This window comes from Centrocercus urophasianus, unplaced genomic scaffold, assembly GCF_019232065.1.
Source record: "Centrocercus urophasianus isolate 14NV4802_14NV808 unplaced genomic scaffold, USGS_Curo_1.0 seq_15, whole genome shotgun sequence".
Taxonomy (NCBI): Eukaryota; Metazoa; Chordata; class Aves; order Galliformes; family Phasianidae; genus Centrocercus; species Centrocercus urophasianus.
This window is the reverse complement of record NW_024884697.1, coordinates 12,058,162-12,084,501: the sequence shown is the minus strand read 5'-3', so window position 1 is coordinate 12,084,501 and position 26,340 is coordinate 12,058,162. Positions and strand designations below refer to the sequence as shown.

Genomic DNA, 26,340 nt, shown 5'->3' with positions numbered 1-26,340 from the left:
ACCCCTACTGCTGCTCACTCAACCAAAGCTTCCAGGAAGAAGGGCATTTTCCTTGACTGTCGCCTCCTGTCACTCAACACCACTACGACTACAGAATATCCACAAGAAGGAAAACAAGCTGCCTGGAGATGAGTTTGTTTTCCTCCTTCTCTGAAATGTCCCACAAAACCCACTGATAGCAAAGTTTCATTATTGATTACTTCGAGGCAGAAAAAAGATGCAGTCATCCAGATTTTCAGTCTCCCAGGCTTCCCGGGTATTCCCAGGCTTCTGCCCACAGAAGCTTTACAATAAAAGTATTGTATTTTTCACAATTCTTGGTGCAAAATACCAATTTGTTGAGACTGAAGTTTTCTCGGGTGCTTCTTTTTAATCACATCAAAGATGTTATTCTGGGAGGGATGTGGAAAATGAAAGGAAATACTCTGACAAACAAGATCTTTGCTTCTTTGGGAACTGGCTTTTTTCCCACTAACTACCTACAGAACCAAATAAAAATGAAAATATCTCCATTTTTTGTTCCATGCCAGAGGAGAGAATCACAATCCTGTCAACATTTCATATGAGACAAAGTCTTTGTTTTCCAGAAAGCCTTAACGAGCCACAAATCTCCCAAGCAAGGGAGACCTACACACACAAGGTTCTGAAAATCTGACTTCTTTCTTCTTTACCTCGTGTTTCTTGACAATTTTTGACGTCTTTTGGCAATTATAAAGAATAGGAAGGGAAATTATTTGAGACCTGATATAAAGAATAGGAAGGGAAATTATTTGAGACCTGACGGGATTCACACGAAAAGAAAGACCTTGAGTATTTGCAACATTTCTTAACTCATAGGAAACAGTACAGTCATGTCATCTTCATCCTTTCCCCCCTTTTAGCTCATCTCATCTGTTTGTTGTGCTTTTTTTCCTGAATAACTGATGAGCAATATCTTCCATATGAGCATGTTCCTGTAAGTCTATGGCTCCGTTGTCTCTGGTATTTGAGGACTCAGCAGCTAGATCCCCGCAGAGGACAGGTAGTATGGATTTGTAGGTGGAACTTGCTGCTTGCCTATTATATAAAGCACCCAAATCAGTATTCATCTGTGCATTAAGTAGCAGCATTCTGCTTTTTTTTTCATGCAGGGAAAGTACGGTTTGTGCTGTCTGCTTATATAAAAATTGGAAATTTCATGAGATGCATTTCCCTCAGGACATAAGGAATAGAATTTGTTCCTTAATAACTAACCGATGGGTTTTAATTGCTTGCTGTAGACTGTTACCCGTTACATTTATCTGAAAGTGTGATGCTAGAGAAAAAAACTGCTTTACTTCCTTCTACTTTTCATCCATCGACTAACTTCAACAACTAAGGATAAAACATGACAGATGACTCAGGTATGTGGCGGGTCATAAAATGTTGATTCTTAATGTTATCTCCTAATAGTGGTAAAATCTTCTTTAATTGGGATTCATTGCTCTGGTTATTAGAATCCTGGTTTAGGCTGCAGTCTAATATTCTGAAGTTTTGGGTTGGACTCAAAATGTTGAAGCTGGAAATTAGGAACCAGTTTTGCTTTTCCTGAACCAGTACTTTGAATCTAGGCTCCCAGCCATATTTTCTGTTACAATATTGCTTCCTGTAAATCATTTTGGACCTTCATGATCCTTTATGAATCAGTAGAGCCAATCCATTTCTTAGGATCATCTGATAATGAGAAACACTGTAGCTCCATCAAGGAACTTATCCCAACATAAGAACCTCCTCTGGATTATTTATGAAATACATAATACAAAGTTGCTAGTTTATTTTTCAGAGCTATGAAATTTCTCAGAAAAATCTTCATTTTCAGACTTTGAAAGTCAATTTCCAACTAGCAAAGATTCAGAGTGGGCTTTTTGTCTGTTCTTCCATGAGAACGGGGTCTTTTTGTATGAATTAAGACAAAGTTTGTTGAGCGGAGCTCAGTGTGTGTATAGTCTTGGGGCAGCAAGGAGACACTGCCCTCCTTGAACCTTTCAAGCAAAATTCTGGAAGATAATGTTCAAAATTAGATTTACAATCTCTTTGGAGCAGGAGTTACAACTTGTACAAGATTTCTCATCCCCAGAAGTGGATGGAAAACATTGCTCCTGTCTGAGGGAAGACACTGCCAGTGTGGACAGGACTGACAGTAGGAGCCACGTGGATGATTCTGGTGGTGTGGGTATGTCTCTGAGGTTTTAGGGACTACTTCTGTGGCATAGTTATGATTAGAACTGGCACAGTACTTCATCCAGCAACTAAAACAGACCTTGTATCACATCAGCCCCACCAGTATTGGGTGGAAGGCTGTTGAAAGTATAAAAGAAATATTAGATAAACTGTCTGATGACGCGCCTGTGTTCCACCTGTTCTCCATTTATTCAATCTAATATGTATATATTATATATAATTATTCCATTTTTAAGATAACCTATTTTCCATTTATATAAGACAAGCTACTAATAGAACTGAATCACGCCTGCAAATCTCGTGCTTGGTATTTACCACCAGGGCTACAATCTGAAGAGCATTCTCACAGCATTGAAAAACACTATGCAGATAAACTGCTATGAAAATCAATGCAAAACATGTTGGAGAAGCACAGTCTTAGGGTGGTGATCAGCGATTCACAATCCAGCTGAAGAAATGCGTTAACTTGGTCATGGGAACCCCTCTTATGTCTGATATTGTTAAAATATTTTCATTAACCATTTGGATAAAGGAATAGAGGATCTCCTCTTCCATTAGGACAGCCCCCTGGGCCACTGTCCCACAGAAGCTGTTAGTAAGCCAACTGGCAAGTGAGGGACAACTGCTCACAATTTGGCAGCTGACAGAAGGGCTGACCTTCACAGGGGCACAGTGCTTCCTTCCCAGATGACTTACACAGAGGGCATTTCCACTGATCAGTGGAAAGGTTCCCCAGCCCTTACTTCTGTGCCAACTGCGCTATTTTTAACAGCAGGCTCCCATTAGCATTTGTTTGCTAAAAATAAACATATTTCAAATGCAATTCATTATATAGCATGTTAGGGTAAAGGCAATTTATGCTTCACTCAAGAAGAAATATTTTTAAGAGACAAATTGGTTCATGCAAATATGTGTGGCTTGCACTCAGTGCACATGGTGCCAGCTGAGATGGTGCTCTGATTTCAGTGGATTGATGGGATGGATCACAAAACTGAGAAACTTGCTGAGGAGATCAGTTCAGCATCTTCTTTTAACTCAATTAAAACTATCACCATAATTATGTAAAGAAAAACAAACAAACAAAAAAGGATGGAGTGAGTAGGTAGAAACAGCGCAGGTGTAACACATGGCTGGATTTTCTTTTTTTCTTTTTTTCTTTTTTTTTTTTTGGTGGGAGAGAAGGTGTCTTTATTGTACTGAACAGAACCCTGCCCTAAAACCTAAACTCTCCAAATTGCTGCTTCTCACTTGCAGAACAGGGGATTATTACAAAGGCACAATTTGAAATAAGAAAATGTCAGTGCTAAGGATTTTGAAGTGGGTGTAGATGAACTGCTGAGCGAGGCACAGCAGCCAGAAGGTAATGTCTGGTGGATCTGTCCTTCATGAATCACCTACTCGCCTTTTGAGTTAAAAAATATGATCACAGAATCAGAGAATCACAGAACTGTAGGAGTTGGAAGGGATCTCTGGAGATCATCAAGTCCAACCCCCTGCTAAAGCAGGGTCCCTGCAGCGGGTCGCAGAGGAGTGGGTCTTGAATACTTCCAGAGAAGAAGACTCCACAGTCGCTCCGGCTTCAGACTCTCATAAGTGCCCCTCTCTCCTTCCTGTTATAGTTCAGAACTAAAATATTATACCATAGATAACTCACAAACCACAAAAAGATGAAAACAGCTCCCAGTCCTTGGGATATGTGGGGATAAAAGCAAAGTTTTCGTTTCCAGCCATTGCAAACGAGCAGGATGCAGCAGGTCCTGCAATACTTGGCTGGGCAGCTTTCACCCACTAGAGGGGAGTGCTGTACCTCCAGTTACCAGCTCCCTCATACTGCTCATTTCAAACCGAGTGGCATTATTAAGAAAATTAATTAATGTTACTTGTAATTTAATTCAAAAAATATAAAATTGGAATGTGCAAGAAAATATTATTAAATGCTCAAAATCCAAAAATTGTATCTTATCAGATTTCTGACTCTTCATTAAACACAATTTTGGGTTGGCAGACTTTCCTTCTTTTAGAAAAAAATCTACTGCTTTATCTTTTTTTTTTTCCCCCCCATACTGTTTCACAACGTGCAGATGAAATACTTTAAATTAAAACCCATTTTGTTTAGCCTGGGGACTGTATATGTAAAATGTTCCTGATGGTTCACAGTCATTACTGTTAAATCTGCAAAAATCAGTGCCTTGCTGTTCCAAAATAACGTGGTGTCAGAATCTCAGCTACTCACAGTCGCCTGAAACAGAATGCAAAGAGAGAGACAAGGGTCCAGGCGTGCTTCCCACTTGGGATGTGCTGCTGGGGGAATGCCACCTTCCCAGGTGCAAGGCCTGGCATCTCCCCATATGCAGCTGCACAGGCTTCCATTCCCCCATTTCTCCTGTCAAGATGCCCCTATGGGATTGTCCACCAATGCCAGCTTTGTATCTGCTCCACTATCCAGGTCACCAATGCAGATAGGAAATGACATTTACCTCATTACCAATTGGTGGTGCTCTGGCAGTGACAGGCTTACAGCCTCACACCGTGCCTCTGGCCACAGCCCTTTAAGCCCAAGAGTTCAGCCAGATTTCAATCCACCCCACTGACTGCTTATCTAGCTCACACTTTATCAGCTTGTCGACGAGGATGTAAAGGCAATCAGCGTCAGAATCCCTGCTCAAGTCAAGATAAACAACGTATCCTGCTTTCCCTTGTGCACTGAGCCAGGTGTGTCACCGCGAGGCTCCCAGCTCTGTCAGCCCACGCTGACTGCCCTCCATCGCCTTCTTGGCCTCATGTGTAGAAATGGTTTCCAGGATGATGGTTCCATCCCGTCCCCAGGGACAGAGGTGCCTGTCACACCTATAGCTCTCCATACACTCTACCTTCCTGCAAACAGCAGTTGCACTAAATGCTTTGTTTCTGGTATTTTTCATGGTTCTTTTCTCATTAAGGGAATGGCAGTGTTTTCTGGTGCCCTAAGAAAACAAGGATTTTCCTAGCTTCTCCCTCATCTCCCCTCCCTTCCTGCAGTGACCAGGACAGCAGCCCAAGGCAGGTGAGTCACTGAGGTGTTTCCAAACATGTGACCTGATGCACCACGGGCTCTAGGTGGCCATGTGGATTACAAGCCAGTGAAACACAGGCTTTGCCCTCTCAGAGTTCCTTTTCTTCTTCATCCATCCCTGTAGCCTAGTTACCCCTGTTCCTTCTCCTCCCTCAGTTTCTCCCCTTGCTTTGCTCCTTATGCAGGCAGGTGGGCACATTTCTCTTATTATTATTATTATTATTAGTTTTTCCTACCTATTTCCATCACAAGTTTCAAGCTTCTCTCTCCTCATCTGCTTTTCATTCTCTTCTTTATTCTTTATTCCAAGAGGAAAAAGCAAGAAGCACTGGCATCCCAATTATTTATATGTAAATATTTCCCCTAGTTTTGTCCTGATTTAGCAAAATTCGAAGTCCTGCAGGAGCCAACAACAGTCTCTTTTATTCCCATCAGGCATCCTTGCAGCTTTCTTCCTGGCCAGCAAAGCAGTTTACAAGACCGACAGAAAACTGACATTCTTTTATCCCTGCTGCAAAACGTGTTTCATAATTCCTATTTTAAAATGTATATGCAGCCTTAATCCCCCTAATACGTAGGGTTTAATATGTATAAAACGCCTGCGATGTACATCAACTCCGTGCAGAATTTCAATCGCTGGAAAGGCTGAGACCGAATTAAAGAGGAAGCACTGTGCATGGCAATGAGCTCATTTTGACGGGCTGAATTAATTTTAAATAATAAGGAAGTAATTTCCATCTCACTAAATGTCTGAGTTTTCCTGCAAAAATAGAACAGTATAGTCAGAGAGGTACTCCAGAGAAATGAGCCTCGTACAGAAAAGTAAACCAGATAGTAATTAAAAGAGTAAATAAGTCATAATTGCAATTGTAAAAGGTAGTAATAAGTATTAATGCACTTCAAGCCCGGTTGCTTTGATTGCTTTATCTCGTTAGCTTTATAATCAGAGAAATGTCATCATTTGAAGATCCGCAGATGTAAGGACAGACAAATACCTACAGCAGCCGGATCTGGTGCTGTGAGGACACAGTCACAACGCGCTGATGGAGCAGGAGAGAACATGAGGAAAGGGCGCAAAAAGGATGTGTAGGAACAGATCCCTGTGCGCCCCGAGAGTTGGAGGCTCGGGATGCAATTTTTCTCTGGACATCACATGTGGGACATGACTTTTTAATTCAGAAGCCTGATCAACAAAAGTGGCAGTGTTCCCTATGAGAATGATAGTACCACACTCATCCAGGACACCAAAATGATGCAATTTCTTAGAATACATACAATCACAGAATACAATTAGGGAATCGTTGGAGTTCGAAGGGACTTTCAAAGGCCATCTAGTCCAACTCCTCTGCAATAAACACCTACAGCTAAATCAGGTTGCTTAGAGCCCCACCCAGCCTGCTCTTGAATGTATCTTCTACCTCTCTGGGCAACCTGTGCCAGTGCCTCACCACCCTTACTGTAAAAAACCATTTTCTTACGTCCCATCTAAATCTCCCCTCTTTTAGTTTGAAACCCTTTTCCCTTGTCCTATCACCACAGACACTGCTAAACCCCTTCCTTCCTACTAACCCCCTTTAGATACTGAAAGGCCACTCTCAGGTTACTTCGCAGCTTCTCTTCTGCAGGCTGAACAGCCCCAGCCTGTCCTCATAGGACAGGTGTTCCATCCCTTGGATCATTTTTGTGGCCCTCCTCTGGACGCCCTCCAACAGGTCTGCTGGAGACCGGTACTAAAGACTCCCATGACCTACACATGGGTAGATCTGTGACCAGCACCCCTATGCCCTAGGGGAGGGCTATAATCTCTCATCACCCCCACATCTCTCCTTGAACACTGAATTATTTTATGGGGAGAATGTAGCCCATGGGTGTCCATGTTTGTGGAAAAAACTGCTCCCTTCTAGCATAGGTGGCATCTGGCACTCTATGGGATTTGGGCACATCCCCTTTTTATATCCAACATCCTGGTAGTTTTACCACATGCCAGGAGTTGGCACAGCTTGGCTCAACTTTAATCCTTTCTCCAACTGCTTTACTTTAAAGTCTTCTGTGAAATGCAGCTTTCCCTGTCCTGTAGGTGAAACTGGGAGAAAGGGAATGAAAAAATGAGATCAAAGATGACATTGTAGCCTGGTGACAGGGGCACTAAGCTGTTGGAAAGGTGATCTGACTTCCACTCTCTGCTCCCATTAATATTTTATAGTCATTAAATTAAAAGTCAGGAATATGTGGGATTAACTACAGGTCAGCATCCCCATACTTATATCTGAATGAATGAGATACTGTTCGTATGGCTGGAAATAAGCTATTAGCAGTGAGCAAGCCAGGATGTCAGCACCAGGCATAAATTTAAATGATTTAAACACTGTCTCCACAACAAGGAAAACAATGAGATGTCTGCTCCAGGACAGAACTGCAAAACCTAAGCCTGCTGAGTGCAGATACTCCCTGAGATTCAGAACCATTTGGTAAAAATGGTGAGGCTGGCACACAGAACAGTCACAAACGGCTTTTCATATACTCAGAGGTAATGATCACAAAGCAGCAACCTTTGAGAGGTGCCACAGCCAAGCCTTGTGCCTCAGAAGGAGAATGCCCAGTGTGCCCACTCCCAGGCTGCTTTCTGCTTTGCAAACTTGAGTGGCTCCTGGCTATAGGACTGCCTTGGGACATGCTGTGCCACATGATGACACTGAGCTCATCCCCTCCTCCCAAGAAGGATGGAGGTGGGTCAGATTGCAGCCCGCTCCCTGGGCTCCCCACCAGCTCTCCCCATGCCTGCAGGCACAGCACTGCAGCAACAGTCCTCTCCTAGGATGCCAGTGGGCTTGGTCAGACAGCTCATATTTCCAGTAGCTTCTTTTCCCATAGTTGCTAAGAGACCAAAGCACTCCTCTCAGCTGCTGAAACAGATGTTTAGTGATTTCCTGCCCCTCCTCCCATCCCCCATTCTAATTCTGGTAACAGCAGCTCTGAGCCCATGGGGACTTTCCCTGTGTTCTGGATGGAGATGAGCTGGGCAGACAAAGTGCTTGGTGGGGGGCTTGACCCCAGCAGCATTTTGGGAGGAAGATAATGGCAAAGACTGCTTCCATGTGCAGTCACTGTGCTCCTTCCATGTGCTGCTCCATGCCGGAGCACTCTCAGCATGCCCACAGCTGGGAACCAGTGAGGTGCAGCAATCCCATATGAGCTTAGGATCATACAGTCATAGAATCTTTAAAAGATTCTATGGAAAAGGCCTCTAGACCACATAGTCCAGCCATCAGCCTGTCCCCACCATGCCCACTAACCTCAATCCTCAGTGCCACATCTCCACATTTCTTGAACACCTCCAGGGACAGTGACTCCACAACCTCCCTGGGCAATCTGTTCCAGTGTCTCACCACTCTAAGAACAAATTTTTCCTAATATCCAACCTGATGCCCATAGGGATCATTGTGAGGAATAACATTCATCCTACACTGAGCTACTATACCTGAAATGAATAGGAAAATGGACTTGGGCAAAGGGCAGGGAGCTGATCTCCATGAGGTCTCTGGATCCATTTTGTGCAACAGCAGTACAAGATGGGCTCTGGTTGAATGGGGATCGAATGCCGATGAAAACCCTCAGGGAATTCAGTGATGGGGACTGGAACTCAGTGATCTTTAGAGTCCCTTCCAACATTAAGCCATTCTGTAATTCTATGATTCTATGATCTCTGCACATATGATTCTGGGAACTGCTCTTTTTATTTCTCTGCCATGTTAGAATTTTTCTAAGTTCAGATGTGTGTTCACAGTTAGTAATGGGTCCAACTCAGTAGGGATTTGCTGTGTCTTGCAAATGTCACCAATCAAGATACACAAATGCAGCTAAAACAACAACAAAATATTAAGTAGTGTACGTGTTTGCTAACTGTGCTGTGCTGACTGCCAGGGCTGGATGGCAGCTCCCAGCTCAATGCCTGTAAGTCCTGCTGGCTCCCTGTGGGCTTGGGTTGACTTTATGAAGTGGCTATGTGTCGTGCTTCAAAATTTCTTCCCCATGGAGCTGTAGCTGGGAGAAGTTACAGCTTCTCCTCTTGTAGCCTCGATGAAAACTGTTTGTTGTATCACCTCATATATTTCCTAACTCTGGCAAATAACAGAAATAAATCTGGGCACATTTATAACGCTGAGATTTCTCTGCTCAAGGCAGGACTGAGAGCAACCAGGACTGAGTGTTTGAGCTGAGGGTGTTCTGCTGAGTCACTGCTGCTGATCTGTGGCAAGATGTGAGTGATGGGGTGTGACTGTACTGATATGAATACTGGGTTGGTAGAGCAGGAGGGTACAGAAGAGGACCAACCACATGCAGCAGCGCTCTGTGGTGAGCAAGCGTTTCCCAGGCAGCTGGGATGAGAGGTAATGGCCTTAAGTTGTGCCAGAGAAGGTTCAGGTTGGATAGCACAAACAATTTCTTCTCAGAAAGAGTGGTGGGGCACAGGCACAGGCTGCGTGGGGAGGTGGTGGAGTCACTGCCCATGGAGATGTTCAAGAAATTTGGAGATGTAGCACTAAGTATGCGGCCAGCGGGCATGGTGGGATAGGCAGATCATTGAACTAGATGACCTGAGTGGTCTTTCCCAACCTCAATGATTCTATGATTGTATGATTTCATCCCTGAGGTCAATTCAGAGGCCCTATCAGCCCATTCCTTTTTTCTGGCAGTGGCTTCCTAGGGCAGAGCAGAGAGATCTCTGGGGATGTATTAGAATATTGTGCCAGCCAGCAATTTGCCCGTTGGGCCTGTGGAGTCTGTCATCAGGAACCACTGACTGGAAGAACTTTGCTTGTCTTTCTTCTATGAATACATCCAGTAATTTTGTGAACTCTTTTAGCACATCTAGTCTCAGAGAGGAAAATAAGGGAAAGTGAAGTCCAGGTTGAGAGGACGTGGCTGCCAGACCTCAGCCCACAGCCTGAGGCACGGTGTCAACCTCCAGGCCATCTCACTCTCCTCCGGGCGAACTCGTGCTGACCGAACTTTCTCCTCAGCAGGCATCATTTACTCGGTCAGTCATTAATTTTTCAAGTGCGACATGCAGTTTCAGATTTAAAAGAAAAACAGGGCTGTTCCCCCAGAATGGGAGTTTTTGTGTGAGCCCCAAGCTGACAGAAGAGGAGACGTTTCTGCAGATCATGGAAACAGTTATGACAAGCACATTTGCTGCACCTTCTGGTGATATCACTGACAGTGAGGAAAAATAGGAACACGAGGGTTTCTGATTAGCTGGGTAAATAGCCAAGTTACCTAATTGGATTCCTCCAGGCAGCTGCTATCCTTAGCAAGAAACATGACTATAATTCTATAATGGCACAATCTGGGAAATCCTGCCAAATACATGACCCCTATTTTTTACTCCTCTGAGCAAAATATTCATGGTTTTTCCAAGATGTGTCTGTCTATCAGACAGTGTTTAAAAACATATCGGACTGACTGAATGAGCTTCCCGAGCTCCCAAAAAGAGGCAGGAGTAAGTTTTCAGGATGCACTGATTAGAAAAGGAACTCCTATCCCAACGGGTAGTAAGAGAAGAGTGTCATCCTCTGAGCACCACTAGAAGGACGTACATTTAGCCAAACTGGATGATTTTCCACTTGGGAAGTGATGCTCACTATTTACTGAATTAATATTAGTCACCAGATGAGCAGTGCCAAGAGTTACTACCTGGTTCTTAGAGTTTTCGAGGAAGTCAGAGAGCGGCCTGTGCTTTTGCTCTAGTGGTAGTTTATAAACACTGCCTGTTACCTTTCATACAAAGTGCTCATCAAGGTTTATGTGAAGGCGGCAGCCTTTTTAGGACTCGGTAAACTTTACCACTGTCAGTGACAGAGACGCTTTCAAAGCTGAAGAGGAGCTCTGCATTTTTATAAGACTCTGGACCAAGATTGCAGAGAAAGATTTATTATTAGAGGCACGTAATCCACAAATTAATTAAATTCTAAGCATGTGAATGGAGCATCATAATATTTTATACAAGCTATATTTAATTAGACTTAGAATGTACAAGCATTGCTGTTAAGCTATGACTTGCACATATTTTGCAACACGGAAAACCTATTATAAATGATTTGACAATTTTTGCTGCAGGATGTAATGTCCATCCTGGCTGATATTGGTCAAATGGGATTAGCCCTTTCTAAATGCCCTAATTTTGGATGTAATTTCTCTGGTATAATTATCCTGCCTATCTGGGCACTAAAACCTTAACACTTGAGGCACAGTACTCAAAATCACCAACCACTGCAAGCACTGTGGGATACAGATCTGAATGAATTACCCCTATGCATGCCTGCTTATATCATCAGTATAAAACAGATAAAATAGTTGCACTCTTTTTTGTTTATTAATTCTGATATGTAATTGTGAAATCTAATCTTCACTCTACAGTGATCCATTTAATCACATTAACTCTTGTTACTTAAAAATCTTCACGGTATCTCTGATCTTTCTAATCTGTTATGCCTTTAAGGAGACTCAAAATTCACTTCTTAATTACAAAGCTCTTCAGAGGCAGGTGACATCATGCAAAAATTGTTTGTAAATAACAGAGCTGAAATAAAAAGCTCAAGTAAATGATCTAGGTTACAGTCACTATTTCTAAGCCTCATGTTCCAGCTTGAGCACCATTTGTAAGGCGGAGATATTTAAAGAATGAGTGTTCTCTGGATGGTGGGTAGAAGGAGCAATTATGTTCCATAAAAGTTACTCAGACAGTACCATGTGGTCACACTGGTACTTCCATTTTTTTCTCCAGAGAAAAAAAATCCACCAGAATTTTTGGTCAAATTCATTCTTATACATTTTCTCTCTTCAGATGTAATCCATAAATTCATTGACATTTTCCAGAGGGATTTTTTTCCTCAATATAATTCTAATACAATGCCAGGTATATCACAGGCATTTAAAGTGCCCTCTATTCCTAATAACTAATGGAGGCAGGAAGCATGCAAAGGCTACAAAAGAGGATATCTTCAGCTAAGGATGAGAGCTAGGTCCCTTGCTACAGAACAAATGGTAGAAGTAGACCAGTTCTGCCTTACTTTGAGGTAAGCTCATCAAGGCTAACTTGGGCAAAAGCAAGGCACTGACCTTTCCTCCAGCAACCCCACACACTGCATCTCTATGGGGCACTGCAGTGAGAGAGTATGCATCTGGCTGCAAGGTAACACCTCAATGCCAGAGGCAGGAATAAGTAGGAGAGCAAGAGAAGACCTGAAAATAGTGTCGATGGCCCTGATTCTCTGAAAATGGCTCACATCTGTGGAAAACTTGAAAACTTATAGGATTTGAAGCTCAGTGTAGTGGCACTGTGAAAAGAATTCTGTGTCGCACTGGGAAGCCTCCTGCAGAAGAAAGAGAAACAGGGAATCTGGAGAAAAGAAGGAGACGAGCAGGAAGGCCCAGAAGAGTGGCTTTATGGAAAATTTTGAAAGATTGGGCCATGAACTTGACAAAGAGGATGAAGGTGAAGAAGTGAAAGGATTTAGTGTGTTTTTTTGGAGAACAGAAGCAAGGAATCAATTTTAGCTGTGACATTTTGAGGGAAGGCAAGGTGAACATCAAGAGGGCCAGAACAGAGAAGGTCACGAAGACTGAGGATGTAGCTATCAGCCATTACTGCGGGAAAAAATAATAATGAATATCTGTGTGTGGCACTGCAAAGGGAATTTAAGTGGGCTTAAATGACAGTGTCAGCCTGGAAAGAAGAAGAAGGATGGTGAGAATGCTGGAAATAAAACTGAAGTTGTGCTGCCTGGATGTGGAAGTTAATAGTTTTACCAACTGGATGCCAATATGGCATTGCTCAGGAGGAACAATTCGGAAGATGGTGGACAACAGCTACATCAAAACATTTGAGGAAAGAAGAGCACAAAATAAAGAGTATGAAGGACAGATATGAAGAATGCAGGGAGTAGGCAAAGTTGGGAGAGTTTTTAGTGGCATCTCTGAATAGCCATCCTGCTGTAGCTCCCTGTACGAGTACTCCTTCTCCTTTCAGCAATGAAATCTCTACAGTATTTGAGAGTTTGGGGTATATTTGAGAGTTCAGCAGGTCAGAGGTGCACACGCGCAGAGCCATGTATGGTAATATGTGATGGTAATGGTGCTCTGTAGACCCATGGTGCATCGTTACCCATCCCTCGAGTATGTGCCTAGGATGTGTCAGAGTCAGACACTTCAGTATCTGTGGACATGTGTGTGTGGTACAGGAGAATCCAACCCCTCTTCTGCTGTCTTAGAGATTGACTTTCCCGCATGTCTGAGCAGAAGCAGATTTTACAGACCAAAGGGATTATGTGCCTGATATTGCACATACAACACATCGACACACATCTGCTGCCAGCCTGGGACAATTTGACCCACTGGTTTTTGGGTGGTTGGGTTTATCGTGTCCTTCAGTCAGGCGTACAGACTTTGTCCTACAGAGATCATACAGTATTCAGCCGGAGGTGAGTACACTCCCCACAGAGATGTGCTATTGATAGGGAGATGTAATGACTTAGATGAAATCATTACTTATCCTTCCAGTAAGTCATGTCCTGATTTAGTAACAAATTCCATTTGTAGATCATATTGTCTCCGGTGAGTCTGCTTTACAGCAGCAGTGCAAACAAATTAAACAAAGTTTTGATATGCTTTTATCAAAGATTTGTCCCTAGTGTCCTTTGATTTACTTCTTAAGTTCTCCTCTGGCACGAACTGGATGGAAGCAATATTTTCTCCCCTTCAAAGCCAATCTGAGCTCAAGCACCTCTGAGAATATATGAGCTCTGCTTTCAGAGCTGGCTTCAGGCATTCTGGAGAATGACTGCACTCCCCTTAATATATAGTAGACTGAAGATAACTGTATGTCTTCATTTCAGTGAAACTGGTTTTTTCTGCATTCCTCCAGATGGTGGTGCTCTTTGTGGCCTGAGCCAGTGCCAAAATCAGAACAACCTGCTGCCTTTTCTCACTGGTTGATGAAGGGAGTTACAGAGGTGAATGTCCTCCTTACCTTCAGACACCTTTCCCTCTCCAGTGAAGACTAAATTCGTGGACAGATCTCACAGGGAAAAATTCTTGTATTTTTCTATTTTTGTAGCTGCATTACAGAGGTTAGAGATGGGAAAAACCTTTTAACTACTATATACATTGCTCAAAGTCTGTTGAAGTTGGTTGTCTCTATCAGGAAGTATGGTTTCCAGAGAACATGCAGTGAAATGTGGAAAGGGAAAAGAACACCCTGTTCCACTGGCAGCAGCATGCAATCTTTGTCTCTAGTTTTCCAGAGAGCATTTTCTGTTGAAAGTGCTGTGACTAAGAGGTTTCATGATGCTAATGTGATTGCCAGTGGGACTACAAAATGGAAATACATTTTAAGACTATATTTCAAGAATATATTTAAGAAAACACTTTTAAAGATGAGCCCACTGGACAGCTAGAAAATCCCAAATAGCCATTCACCAGGAAGACAGGCAAAGCAGTGTGTGCAACAGCATTACCCACTTCTAGCTCACTTTGTATATAATCATTTTCCAGGTTAATGCATTGCCAGGATAATAAAATGCTAATGCTCTGTCAAGGTTTCTTGCCCTCTTGTGTGTCGAATTCTCTGGGCAGTCTCAGTGCAGAGGAGGGATATTGCTTGCTGTCATTATGAAAGAAGGATTTCCATGGCGATGATATAACATGAATGCAACCCCTATGACAGCATATAGCTTCTGATCACTTGCCCAGATGCAGTGAGAGGTTCAACTCTGGTTCCTACGCCCTGTGGTTCCTATAGGACTGACAGCATCCTCCTGGCACAGGAATGCCTGTGGCAGGATAAGCTTTGGAGCTGCAGACACCAGCACAGCCAAGCCATGTGGGCTTCAGATGTGAATCCAACTGAATTGCCTTTTATAGTGAGTGTGGGACAGGACCCTGCCCTTCTCTATAAACTGTCCCAAGATCTTTGTACCGCTACAGATCGTCATGTCTTATAGCCATTGGGCCATAGGAAAACGGGCATTCTGGGGACTCGTGATGCAGAAAAGTTGGCCAGCCTTAATGATAGATCATAACAGTGCTTTGCTGCATGAAGGTCTGAGGTCAGCTGAGCTTTACGCTGTCACTGATAAAGACCCTGCAATTTTCACATGTCAGGAGGCTGAATAAGGCTTTGGGCAAGGAAGACATTGGTATTCCACAGGGAAAATTTTGCTTTCCTAGCTGTCCCATGTGCTTTTGGGAGCAATTTGGTCTGTGGCATCCATCCAGCAAACCACTTAGACAGGAGCACCTCTTTGTCCATGGACCATCCTGCTGAATTCATTATGGCTCCTTAAATTCTTCTGGGAATGAATGTGCTTCACTGAGCTGAGTCCAGCCTTTCTCTCATCCCCCATAAAGCTCCTTCAGGTCCCTTGAAACCATTTTAGTGTGCTGGATAGGCTAAGACACTGACCAGGACTGTGCTGCTTTCTTTAGGCATAGCCACATTTTCAAAAATGAGTGAACAGGACCAAGTTTAGCTTCAAGTTAAAAAGTAACATTCTTTTAAGTTGTAAAGATATGAAAATCAGGAAGAAGGGAGCTGTGCCAGTGGGGAGCTGTGCCTGTTCACGTGTACTCTTCTTTATTCCATAGCTTGTGATCACACAGGACTGGCAATGCTGGTGAGATTGGTACAGTGCTGTAAAATGGCAGATAAGAGCAGAGGAGGACAGGATGAATTATCCCTTTTATTATTACTGGATCCCAGGCCCTCAAAGGTGAGGGAGCAGCAGCCTGAACAAGCATGAGTAGATGGATCAAGTGGAAATGTTGGGACAGAAGATCTTGTGGAGATGACAGAGGCCAACATAAATACCAAGCAGAAAAAGACTGCCAGGAAGAGACTTAAGAAATGTCCCACTCAAGGCAAGCCTAGGTTCATGGTGCAGAGAATATCTAAGCACACAGAACAGAGGAAGAAAACAAGTAGGCAAGAAAGCTGGACAGTATGATTGCTTTGGAGAGCACTGGCTGATGCTCACTGCTGCTGTTGGACACAGCAAGGAGCAGGGAAACAATGTTGACACTCACTGTGAGGAGCTGTGTCTTTGCCTGGGAAGCCCAGAAGGTGTTGTGGGAAATCCTAGTGTATGTGTTTCTTTTAGTGAAAGATAATGGAGAGAATGCTGGAAGCCAGACACCTAATCTGATATGGGCAGAGCTGCATACAGCTGAAGGTTGAATGAAATTATAGGGGGCAATTCTGATCAATGATGATATTCTGGGAATGACTTTCAGAGGAGTTAGCCTTCACATGAGGGATAAAACTGTGCTGCAGGTAATAAAGAAAAACTATTCCTGTCATTTGCTCAGAAGGATATAACTGGAGAAGATAACTGTGCTGAGCACCTGGTGAAGGATGGGTTTTCTCAGGCTTAAAGGGAAACCAACCAAGGCAACAGAGTTTGCAGAAGAAGATGTGAGAGAGTGTTCTGTTGGGACTGGAGTATAACTCAGCTGTGATTCTAAGCTGGAAGCACCAGAAAAAGAGGGATATGCTGGCCTGTATAGGCTAGTTTAGCACAAGTTTTTCAGCCAGGTGTGGTTAGGTTATGCTCTTATGTTTTGAGAATACCAATTAACAAATGAATGGCTTTGCTGACAGCCAAGAGTATGAAGAAAGGCTGAGGGAAAAAGGCTTGTTTAGCCTGGAAAAAAGAAGACTCTGGAGAGACCTCATTGTGGCCTTCAGTGCTTGAACGGAGCATATAAACAGGAGGAGGAACGTCTGTTTACGAGTGATAGGACAAGGGGGATGGTTTTAAACTGAGACAGGGGAGGTTTAAGTTAGATATTAGGAGGAAGTTTTTCACACAGAGGGTGGTGACACACTGGAACAGGTTGCCCAAGGAGGTTGTGGATGCCCCATTGCTGGAGGCATTCAAGGCCAGGCTGGATGTGGCTCTGGGCAGCCTGGTCTGGTGGTTGGTGACCCTGCACACAGTAGGGGGGTTGAAACTAGATGGTCATTGTGGTCTGTTTCAACTCAGGCCATTCTATGATTCTATGAAAGGCCCTGCAGACAACCTTTAGACAGGTTGGCTGGCTCTGTGGACATTACTGAAGCTGTCTGACTGCGTAATGCCAACCTACACCCATGTGAGCATGTGCATAGAAGAGAGATGGTGACATTCAACAGCCTGCAGCAGTTCCACAGGTCTGTCCTCTCCTGCTGATTAGTTGGTGTCCTGGTGTCCGCCACTCATTGTGCAGGCATTTAATGTGGTGCTTAAATTCTGCAGCTGCAGTTGTTAACATAGTTTAAAATAACACAATAGTGAAAAAAAAATTAGAAGGAGAGGACTTCAGGAGGTCATACAGACCACTCCTTGTTCCAGGGTAAGCTCATTGCACCGATGGCACTTCTGGTACATTGCCCTGATTTGTCCTTAAGCCTCTCTGTAAGTGGCAGCTCCCCTTCAGGGAAAGAAACACAGTTTCAGGTGCTATTGAACCCATACAGGTGCTAGAAGACAAAAATACCCTCTCTCCTTTATGGAGCACTTCCTCGGACTTGTAAGATAAGAGAAAAGAGTTGAGGACATCTCTGTCATGCAAGGGGAATCAGAGGGGAAACCAGTCTTGTTCCAGCAGTGCCGGGCTGTCACAGCACCCAGAGAGGACTGAGTTAGGAGATGGCTGTCAAACACATGGATTATAGGTGTGAATAGGCAGAAGCATTCCACACATCAGCAGTTATCTGCCAGGCACTGGTGCCTAAGAGTCAGCTGGTGGGAGCAATCCTGTAATAGGGGGCTGGGACTGAGAGGAAGCAGTGGCAATCAGCGGGAATTAGCCCAGTTCAGGTAATTTGAATTTTGAACCAAGAGAAGACTAGGGGAAGAAAATGAGAAGAAAAATGGTTATCTGAGCACTGTGGGAAGAGGGAATACTTCTTGTCATAGTGGCACAGCAAAGCAAGACTTGAAGAGCTGAAGTGCCTGGCAGTAGTAATGGTCACTGGGGTCGTAGCTGAGCTTCAGAGTCAGACTGCTTGTGGGAGCTCACCCAGGAAAGGGAGGCAGTGCAATCACATAACAGTCCTTGTTTTTCTGCAACACATCCCCAGCATTAACTGTATTTGAAAATACAGCTTCCAGGCTTCTTTTACTATTTCAAAAAATAATCTTACCTCTGTAGAGTCTTATATTGTGTGCTCTACTTTTTCCCTAGGTTTTTGTTCACCACTGGTGTTAATTAGGATTTCCTTAGCCTTGTTTTTCTGATGTTTTCCTTTGTTACTGAGGATAGAGAAGGTGACCTTGCTCACCAGGTGGATTTTCTCAGCTCTGACAGTCTAATCATTAGCGTCTTAAGGAATAGAGGTAGAGATCTTACATGAGAAAATTGAGATAAACTATAAAAACATCACATAGACGGCTGTCAGTGTCATTTGCCACAGCTCTGATAATTCAAAAATAGATATATTTCTGGAAAGTCATTCTGTTCCCACACAACACCTGCTGTAATTCCACACATTACAATATTGCGTACAATGGAGTGAAGTGATGGTTTTGTGGCATGATAAGAAAACACAGCAAATGCCTACAAATGTAGCTTGATAGCAAGCAGCTGAACTGGGCACACTGAGAAAAATAACCGACATTTTATTATGCTGAAAAGTGGAACAGTGACCAGTGCATTGACCTCTGGTGATCTGGCTTTGCATTATAATTTACAGCATAGTGAAAGCTATTTTGGTGACTTTACTGTACTCTCCACCAATGCAGACACAAAATTACAGAAACATTGAAAAAAATAAGTTGAAAGGGATTTCTAGAAGTGAGTGCAGCAATCTGTTCAAGGAAGATCCAACTAGAGCAGGTTGCTTAGGGTCATGTTCCGTCAAGTTCTGGGAATCTCCAAGGGTGGGGATGACACTACCTTGCCGGGTAACCAGGTCAGTATTTGATCATATTCATCACAAGAACTCACAGTACACTGAAAATATGAGTGGTAATCCTGGGTGAACAGGAATCCAAACAAGGAATAACTGAGTTCTGCCTCTCACTACCAGACAGCACCAGAACACTCACGTGAATAAATGTATTTCAAGACACTGATTGGTGTTACCCTCATAAGTGTTATAAACACTAAGATTAAAAGAAATATATAAACACAGGAGAATATAACCTTCAGAATCACAGAATCATGGCATGGTTTGGGTTGGAAGGGATCTTGAAGGCCACACTGTTCCAGCCCGCTGCTGTGGGCTGGTTGCCACCCACTGAACCAGGTTGCCCAAAGCCCCATCCAACCTGGCCATGAGTGCTTCCAGGGATGGGGTATCAGTAACTTCTCTTTGTCCATAGGAGTCTTTTTTAAGAATACTGTGATAACACAACATCCGTAATTCCAGTGTGGTACTTGTCTCATGAAGTAAGATGCTTTACAACAGAATAGCTCTGACAAAGCATTCGCAGTGCAATGCACAGATGTGCATAGCAGAGTGGTACGCAGCAGGCAGCTGCACCAGTATCAGGCTTGAATTTTGGAGACAGCAAACCAGGAGCTTCTGCTTTTCAGCGATAAGCGCAGGAGCAATGTCGATACTGTTTCTGATCCATTTGGCCTGAAAACTTAAATAACACTGCAGCACGTTTCTGAACAGCCATAACCAATTGGGCCCTGATCCTTGCAGGTGTTTCCAAATGTTGTTCAAGAATAACACACACGGTTTGCAGATTTGCCACTAAGCAGTTGCCACAAGCTACTGAAAAAAAACCAACTTATTAAGACTACAAAAAAAAAAAGCTGGGAATATTAAAAGAAAATGAATGCTTAAATGTTGCTGAACATGCTGCCTAACATCAGAAACACAAGACAACAGCAGAAAGCCATGCAACGTATTTTGGCAGAAGCGCGCAAGCACTCCACAGCTCGTCCCTTGGATGCCATGCTCACACTTACATTAGTCTGTGTCATACTACCTTAACTTGTTTTAAGCATTTCCATCATCTGTGAGGTAGGGAGGGAAAAACAGAACAGTTAAGGTATAATCAAATGAGATTGTGCACATCGTAGTACGATTTGTAAACAATATTATTTGCTACAGTGGGGAGAGTGTGAATCATTCAGGTTTCTGCTGCTATTTAACCAGATAAGGAACTTTCTGAAAGGCAGGAGTAATTCAGCGGGTTACTAAGGAGGTGGATGCAAAAAATACAATTAACAGAGGAGAAACAGTGACAGAACTTAAATAAACACAAAACAGCAAAGTCATCTTAAGGACTACTGTGTGTTGCTGATTTTTTTTGCTATCGTGCCAGAATCAAAACTCCCAGTAACATCTTTTGATCAGTGGGCAACTTTAAGCACTATGTTAACCACGTTACTTCAAAAGTATTTGAATAAAGGTGTAAAATTAAAAAGAAAAAATCACAAATCAGAACCGTTGAACAGTTATTGAGATGAAAGATAAAAACACATCAGTTACTACATCAGTAAATACAGATCTACAGAATTTTGTCTTCTGGATGAGAAGTTAAAGTAATAAAGATATATTATTTAACTCTTGTTGGTGCACTGCTTGTCATTTTTGACTATACTTCCAAAAACAATGGCACTGTCTGAAAGAACCCAACCTAATCTGGTGTGCACAGTGGATCTGCAGGGCAGACATGGCTTGTGCTTCTAATTATGCACCCATAGGATTATGTTCTGGTGAGGTCCTGCACACCCTGTGCTCTGGGGAAGCCAACAGGGAACCTGCAGATACTTCAGGACTCAGAGGAACGTATCTTCAGCTCAATACTCAGGTAATTTCTTGTGAGTTTACAGAACTTTACACAGCATTTTGTGCCCAGTGAGGAAACACACAGAAAGTCACCTACAAGCTAAAGGATTCATATTAAAAAAAAAGTATGCCTGCATGCCTGTGTACTACACTGCTGGACATCTAAAAATCTGTAAAAAGCATGGGAGAAAGAAACGAGGCTCTTCTGTGGGAGCAGCAGAGCAATCAATTGGGCTAAACTTCTACTGTTTCACAGTGGTCTCAAAGGATATGCTAAAATAGAGTCTCAGATCTCAAAGCAATCATTTGTTATATAAAAACACAGCCCAGCGGTTCCAATATCACTCCAAGATTGTTTGGAAAATAATTTAAGTATTTCAAACTGGACTTGACATATGAATCACAAATAGCCAACATAGAATCAGATGTCTTCTAGCTGTTTTTAATGTATAAGAACTGTAAAATACACCAGTGAAGTTGGAAGTAATAGCTGGAAGTATCTAAATGGAATGGTTAAACAACTGACACAGCCCTGATGAAAATAATATTAACTTTTCTAAAGCTTCACAGCAGGCGGTAAGGATTTTATTTTATTTTTTAAAACAAATCAGCTGGATTTTCTGTCTTTCTTGGAAGCTGTGACTGTATGTATGCTGTCACTGGATTGCCTCCTAAAACAAGGAGTTGGACTGGCTCCTGCTCTTATTTGGGCAATGAAAGACGGAACAGAGACATGGAAGGATACACATACTGGCTGAGTACTGAGGTATAAAGCAAAGCATCTATCTCATCTATAATACTGGGGGCAAAAAAAAAAAAAAAAGGAAAAAACAAAAAAGGTTAAATATTCTGTCCAATAAATAAAATGGTCAGCATTTTACTTTCCCTCCTGTATTAGTTTGCTCCTTCTGCACTGCCAGATGAACATGGAAGCATCTGTAGGCAGGTAATTGCACTTTGCTGCCTGCCTCCTTCCTATACATCCCAGCCAAGTGGAGCTGATGTTTGGTGCAGGTTGGGTGGCAGCTGTTACAAGTCAGCAGCACCACAATGATTTGGTACACTTGGGAAATGTCCTAGGAAAACCCAGAACCTATTCAAGCACGCACTGATGAAAGATCCATTCTTCCCGTGCCCTGCTTTTCCCCAGACACACGTGCTTCCCACAGGAATCCAACAATGTTTCTATTCCTCTTTCTGCCCCCTGGGACACACCAGCTGTCCAGCCTGCAATCCCACTCATGGGCACTATGGAGCAGGCCTAGGGGAGCCCAGGCATTTATTATCTAGGCTGAGTTTTGCCATCCTCGTGGAGACGAAGGCTTAGTTATCTCCCAGTCACAAATACATACAGGGGGAGCTGCTGGATCCATTCCAGCCTCAGGAACTTCCAGCACGCTTCCAGCCCCAAGCAGCTTTTCTCAGCAGGACACGTTCCTGCCAACACTTTAATCAGGCTGAGGAACTTTCCCCTCCGTATGCACATAAGCATCACATAGCCATACTAGGAGTCATTTCTGTCCCTCAACTGATTTACTTTGCTCAGATGTAAAACTCTTCTCCTCCTTTTAGCTCCTTCTTGGCTTTGGACTCGATGATCCTTATGGGTCCCTTCCAACTCAGGATATTCTCTGATTCTATGAGTGATGTACCTCTCACTATACCATAATTCCTGCATCAGTCTGTATCCCAAAATACAGGATTTTACGCAGGTTAAGTGTGTGTATTGTATATCCTATACAAACCCAGTAATAGGAACAATCCAGCACCCGGTGAACTGGGAAGACCTGACCCCATTTTCTTTTCTTAGGTAAACCAGGATAATGTACATGAGACACTGGCAGCCCTGAGGCCAACTAGGGATATGCCCACACTGATGTTCTGATTGGGATGAGGAGTATACTTCTGAGGTGAATTTCCCATCAACTATGCCTGTTCCAGCTGATAATTGGCTGATAACCACAGGGGCAAGAAGGAGGCTGGGTGAAATAATGACCTCCCTGCACCGTGCTGCTGGCGCAGACATGGGGCCTCAAGCACGAGCTGCTCACCCCACAGTGCTGCTGTTAACATGGACACTGCCAGGGAGAATCCTGCTGGTTTGATTGATCTTATTTAAATCAATGCAGTTGTTTGTGTGAATAAAGTAGACAGATGTGGCCCTAAGTAGCATTTACTCTACCCTATTACTTGGTGTATAAAGGGACAGTGGTAAATATTTTGTTACTATTGTGAATTCAGAAAAAATCTATTAAAGTCATTGAAGAAAGTCCATACTTACACTGGCATTACCAGTTTTAGCATTTGACTGCTTTTATTTGGATATGTAAAGCAGCCTTGCTCTGGAGCAAGTGTAAGGAGAACCATTTTTCCTTTGGGATCGTTGAATATAGAGCTAGAGGAAGAAATAATCAATTTTGTTATAATCCTTTTCTTCTCAACTATCAAATTTTGCAGGTTACATATCTGTGTATTGCTGTTTATATATTCTTTTAGCTTTGTTAGTGGTGACAGTAAAATTCTCCACGGTGTATATAACAAATAATTATTTGCATCTAGAAATACTGACGATGTCTTGCCTATGGCAACAAACAGGTTTTAAAACAACAGTAAAACGTGCCGTGTCTTCTTAATTAGTCTCCATTGATTAAACATGCAGATTATTCACAAAAAGCCTGACACAACTGAAAGAAGGATAACTAATGGAATGCTTGTATTCCCTGGATCACATGCAATTCATCTTTACTAAGCTATCTGAGCCCCTGTAATCTTAAAGTATTTATGAAGTAATAGGCGGAAAGTTTTAGGTCAAGCACATTTGGTACTAAAAATGTTTAATTTGTTTCTTAGGATGAAATTCTATTCCTGATGGAAAAGGAGAGAGTTCAACGTGTTAAAGCCACAGACATCTTGCAGCAAGACATAGGAAACATAGAACAGTACTGGAAGCAATCTTTACAATGCTGAGATTTTGTTCCGTATAATTAAACATCTCAGCTCAGCCACAGAAACCTGCATCGACCTCGCCTGCCCTATTTTACACTCACAGCAATTAGAGAAGCACACCATATATATTTAGACAAAGACTGTATGGCAGGAGCTGGTGATATAGTGACTCAGCAAGGCATCATCAGAAGGTATTAGCGGCACTCAGGCTTTGTACACCCCTGGGAGGGCCAGACCTGTCAGATTAATACAAAGGACTATTTTTGTATCACCCAGAAAGTTTCTGCCATACATCAAACTGCACTGGCTGCTTATTTTAGGTGACAGCAATTCATACGTTTTTCTCGAACAATAAAATCTTCAGTGCTTTTTGGTTATGCACATCTCCTGCAATGAATCTTCCCTTTGAAGCATTTTGCAGAGGAAAGGTTTCTAAATGGAGAGCATCAGAGACATTTTCATCAGACATTTCCAACATACCAGTGAATTAACCACCCACGCACCAAAGGCAGGCAGCAGCTGTGCTCACATGCTGATGCGGTATCAGGGAGTATGTGGGTGCACACTTTGGGATGGACCAACATCTGGATGAGTGCCCTGCTCTGCTGTGCCCTGTTGGGACTCAGCCCCATGCAGTGCCTCTTGGAGGAGGTTGGGCTCTTCAGCTGTTTGCAAAAGGAGCTTGAATAACCTGGCATTGGGATGAGGCCTTTATGTAGTAACAGAATAATGCTACTTGTTCTTAGATTCAGATTTGATCAACAGCTTTGTTTTTATGCTCCATTATTTCATTTCTTGATAATTCTTGAGAACTCTTTTAATTTCTATAAGCATTTTCCCTTTCAATTAGCTTTAAGAACAGCTGCAGCCATTGTGTAGTGTGTAAATGCAGAATAATTGAATCTTGCCCTCTTTTCCTTCATTGCCTCTCTGTCTGCAGTGAAAGATCTCCTTCCCCACTCACAGCCTCAGTACATCTCTGACGAAGCCCAGCTCTCCTCCCTCTCCATTTCCACACTCCAACAGGGACATCTCCTCCATCTCTTCCTCCTGCACCTCCACCACCATGATCTTTCCAAAGTTGGAAACCGCTTTTTTACTTATCCTGTTCATTTCTTCTCGTTGCAATGGAAATCTCGTCCTTCTTCCCATCCACTTTATTTTAATTCTTGAAAACAACTTGCCTGAAAACTGGTATACTGCTGCAGGTGTTGTTGATATTGGGTCATACGTTTGGGTCACGCAATCCTGACTCGTGCAGCCTGGTGCTAGTGGAGGGGCTGTGATCTGTCTTGGTTGCCTGTAAACTTGCTCTGGTATTGGAGTGTTAGCCTAAATCTGAGCACTTCACCTCCTGCCTCCTTCCACATCCCTGCACTGCTGGGTCAGATCCCAACTATGAACACGTGAGGCACTGGAAGACACCAGAGAGGTCTCAGTTGCTTCTCCATGGGTGGAATCAAGGATTTCCAACAACTTTGAGAGAGAGAATGGAAATCACCACAAAAGCTAGGTAATTTCACCAAAGATCATTAATGTTGCCTTTCACAATGTGTTCCTTGAGTAAATCTCAGAAAGGTTAAAAGAGGTCAGTTATTAACTCTACTCTAATAATACAGTGAAGTCATTTGGAGAAAGTGACATTGGAACCATAAATAAAATAGAAGTGAGCTTTTCTGAGTCAGAGGCTGACTCTTAGCCCTCTTAGTTCCTTCTGCCTCGATGCCAATGGATGTCTGTCTCCCCTTTCCCATTGCCCTTTCGAGGTTCCATATCAGCTGCCCAACCTTGCTCACCAAAGCACTTACCAAAATGCCTTAATTGGAGTACACTCCCAGGTCACACTTGGTAAAACTTAGCTGTGTCTGCACATTGCTAAATGAGGATGGATTAATTACACGCTTAAAAGCTTTGCTGGATGGACAGCTGCACTCTAAAGCCAGACCAACCTTCATTGCTTGAGCCTGGAGAGAGAAGGGAAAGGTATTTTTCTCCTTCTCACACACTGCCTGAGAAGAGGGTGAACAGGAGGTGCACTGACTTAGTTTCTGCATCAGAGCAGGTGGTACACAGCTGCCAGTGTTGCAGGAAGTGTGAGGCTCTGAGTACTTGTCCACGTCCCAGAGCACCCACAGAGAGCCACCAGCAAGGCTGGCTGACAAGTGCACCACATAGCAGTGGGTCTGCCATGATTTTAATACAAACATTTGGAGAAAAGGACTCCCTGCTGGGAAAAAAAATCTCATAAAAATATCCGACATTTTATGTGCAGGTACGTATTAACAGTATCATAAAATCACAAAATCATTAAGGTTGGAAAAGACCTGATCATCTAATCAAACCGTCCATCTACCAC

The 26,340-nt window shown here is 43.1% G+C and overlaps 1 protein-coding gene across 2 annotated transcripts in view; it reads right to left on the bottom strand.

Annotated features, from left to right (window-relative positions):
• LHFPL3 (LHFPL tetraspan subfamily member 3) overlaps nucleotides 1-26,340 on the bottom strand; it is a 236,452-nt gene that overhangs the window by 12,887 nt on the left and 197,225 nt on the right. The window contains exon 3 of one of the 2 annotated variants that reach the window (XM_042816365.1): nucleotides 20,213-20,260. The exons of the other annotated variant lie outside the window; for it this stretch is intronic. Within the exon in view, the coding sequence (XP_042672299.1) occupies nucleotides 20,244-20,260 (17 nt within the window). The 3' untranslated portion in view covers nucleotides 20,213-20,243. The remainder of the gene's footprint in view (nucleotides 1-20,212; nucleotides 20,261-26,340) is intronic. 2 annotated transcript variants of the gene reach the window in all.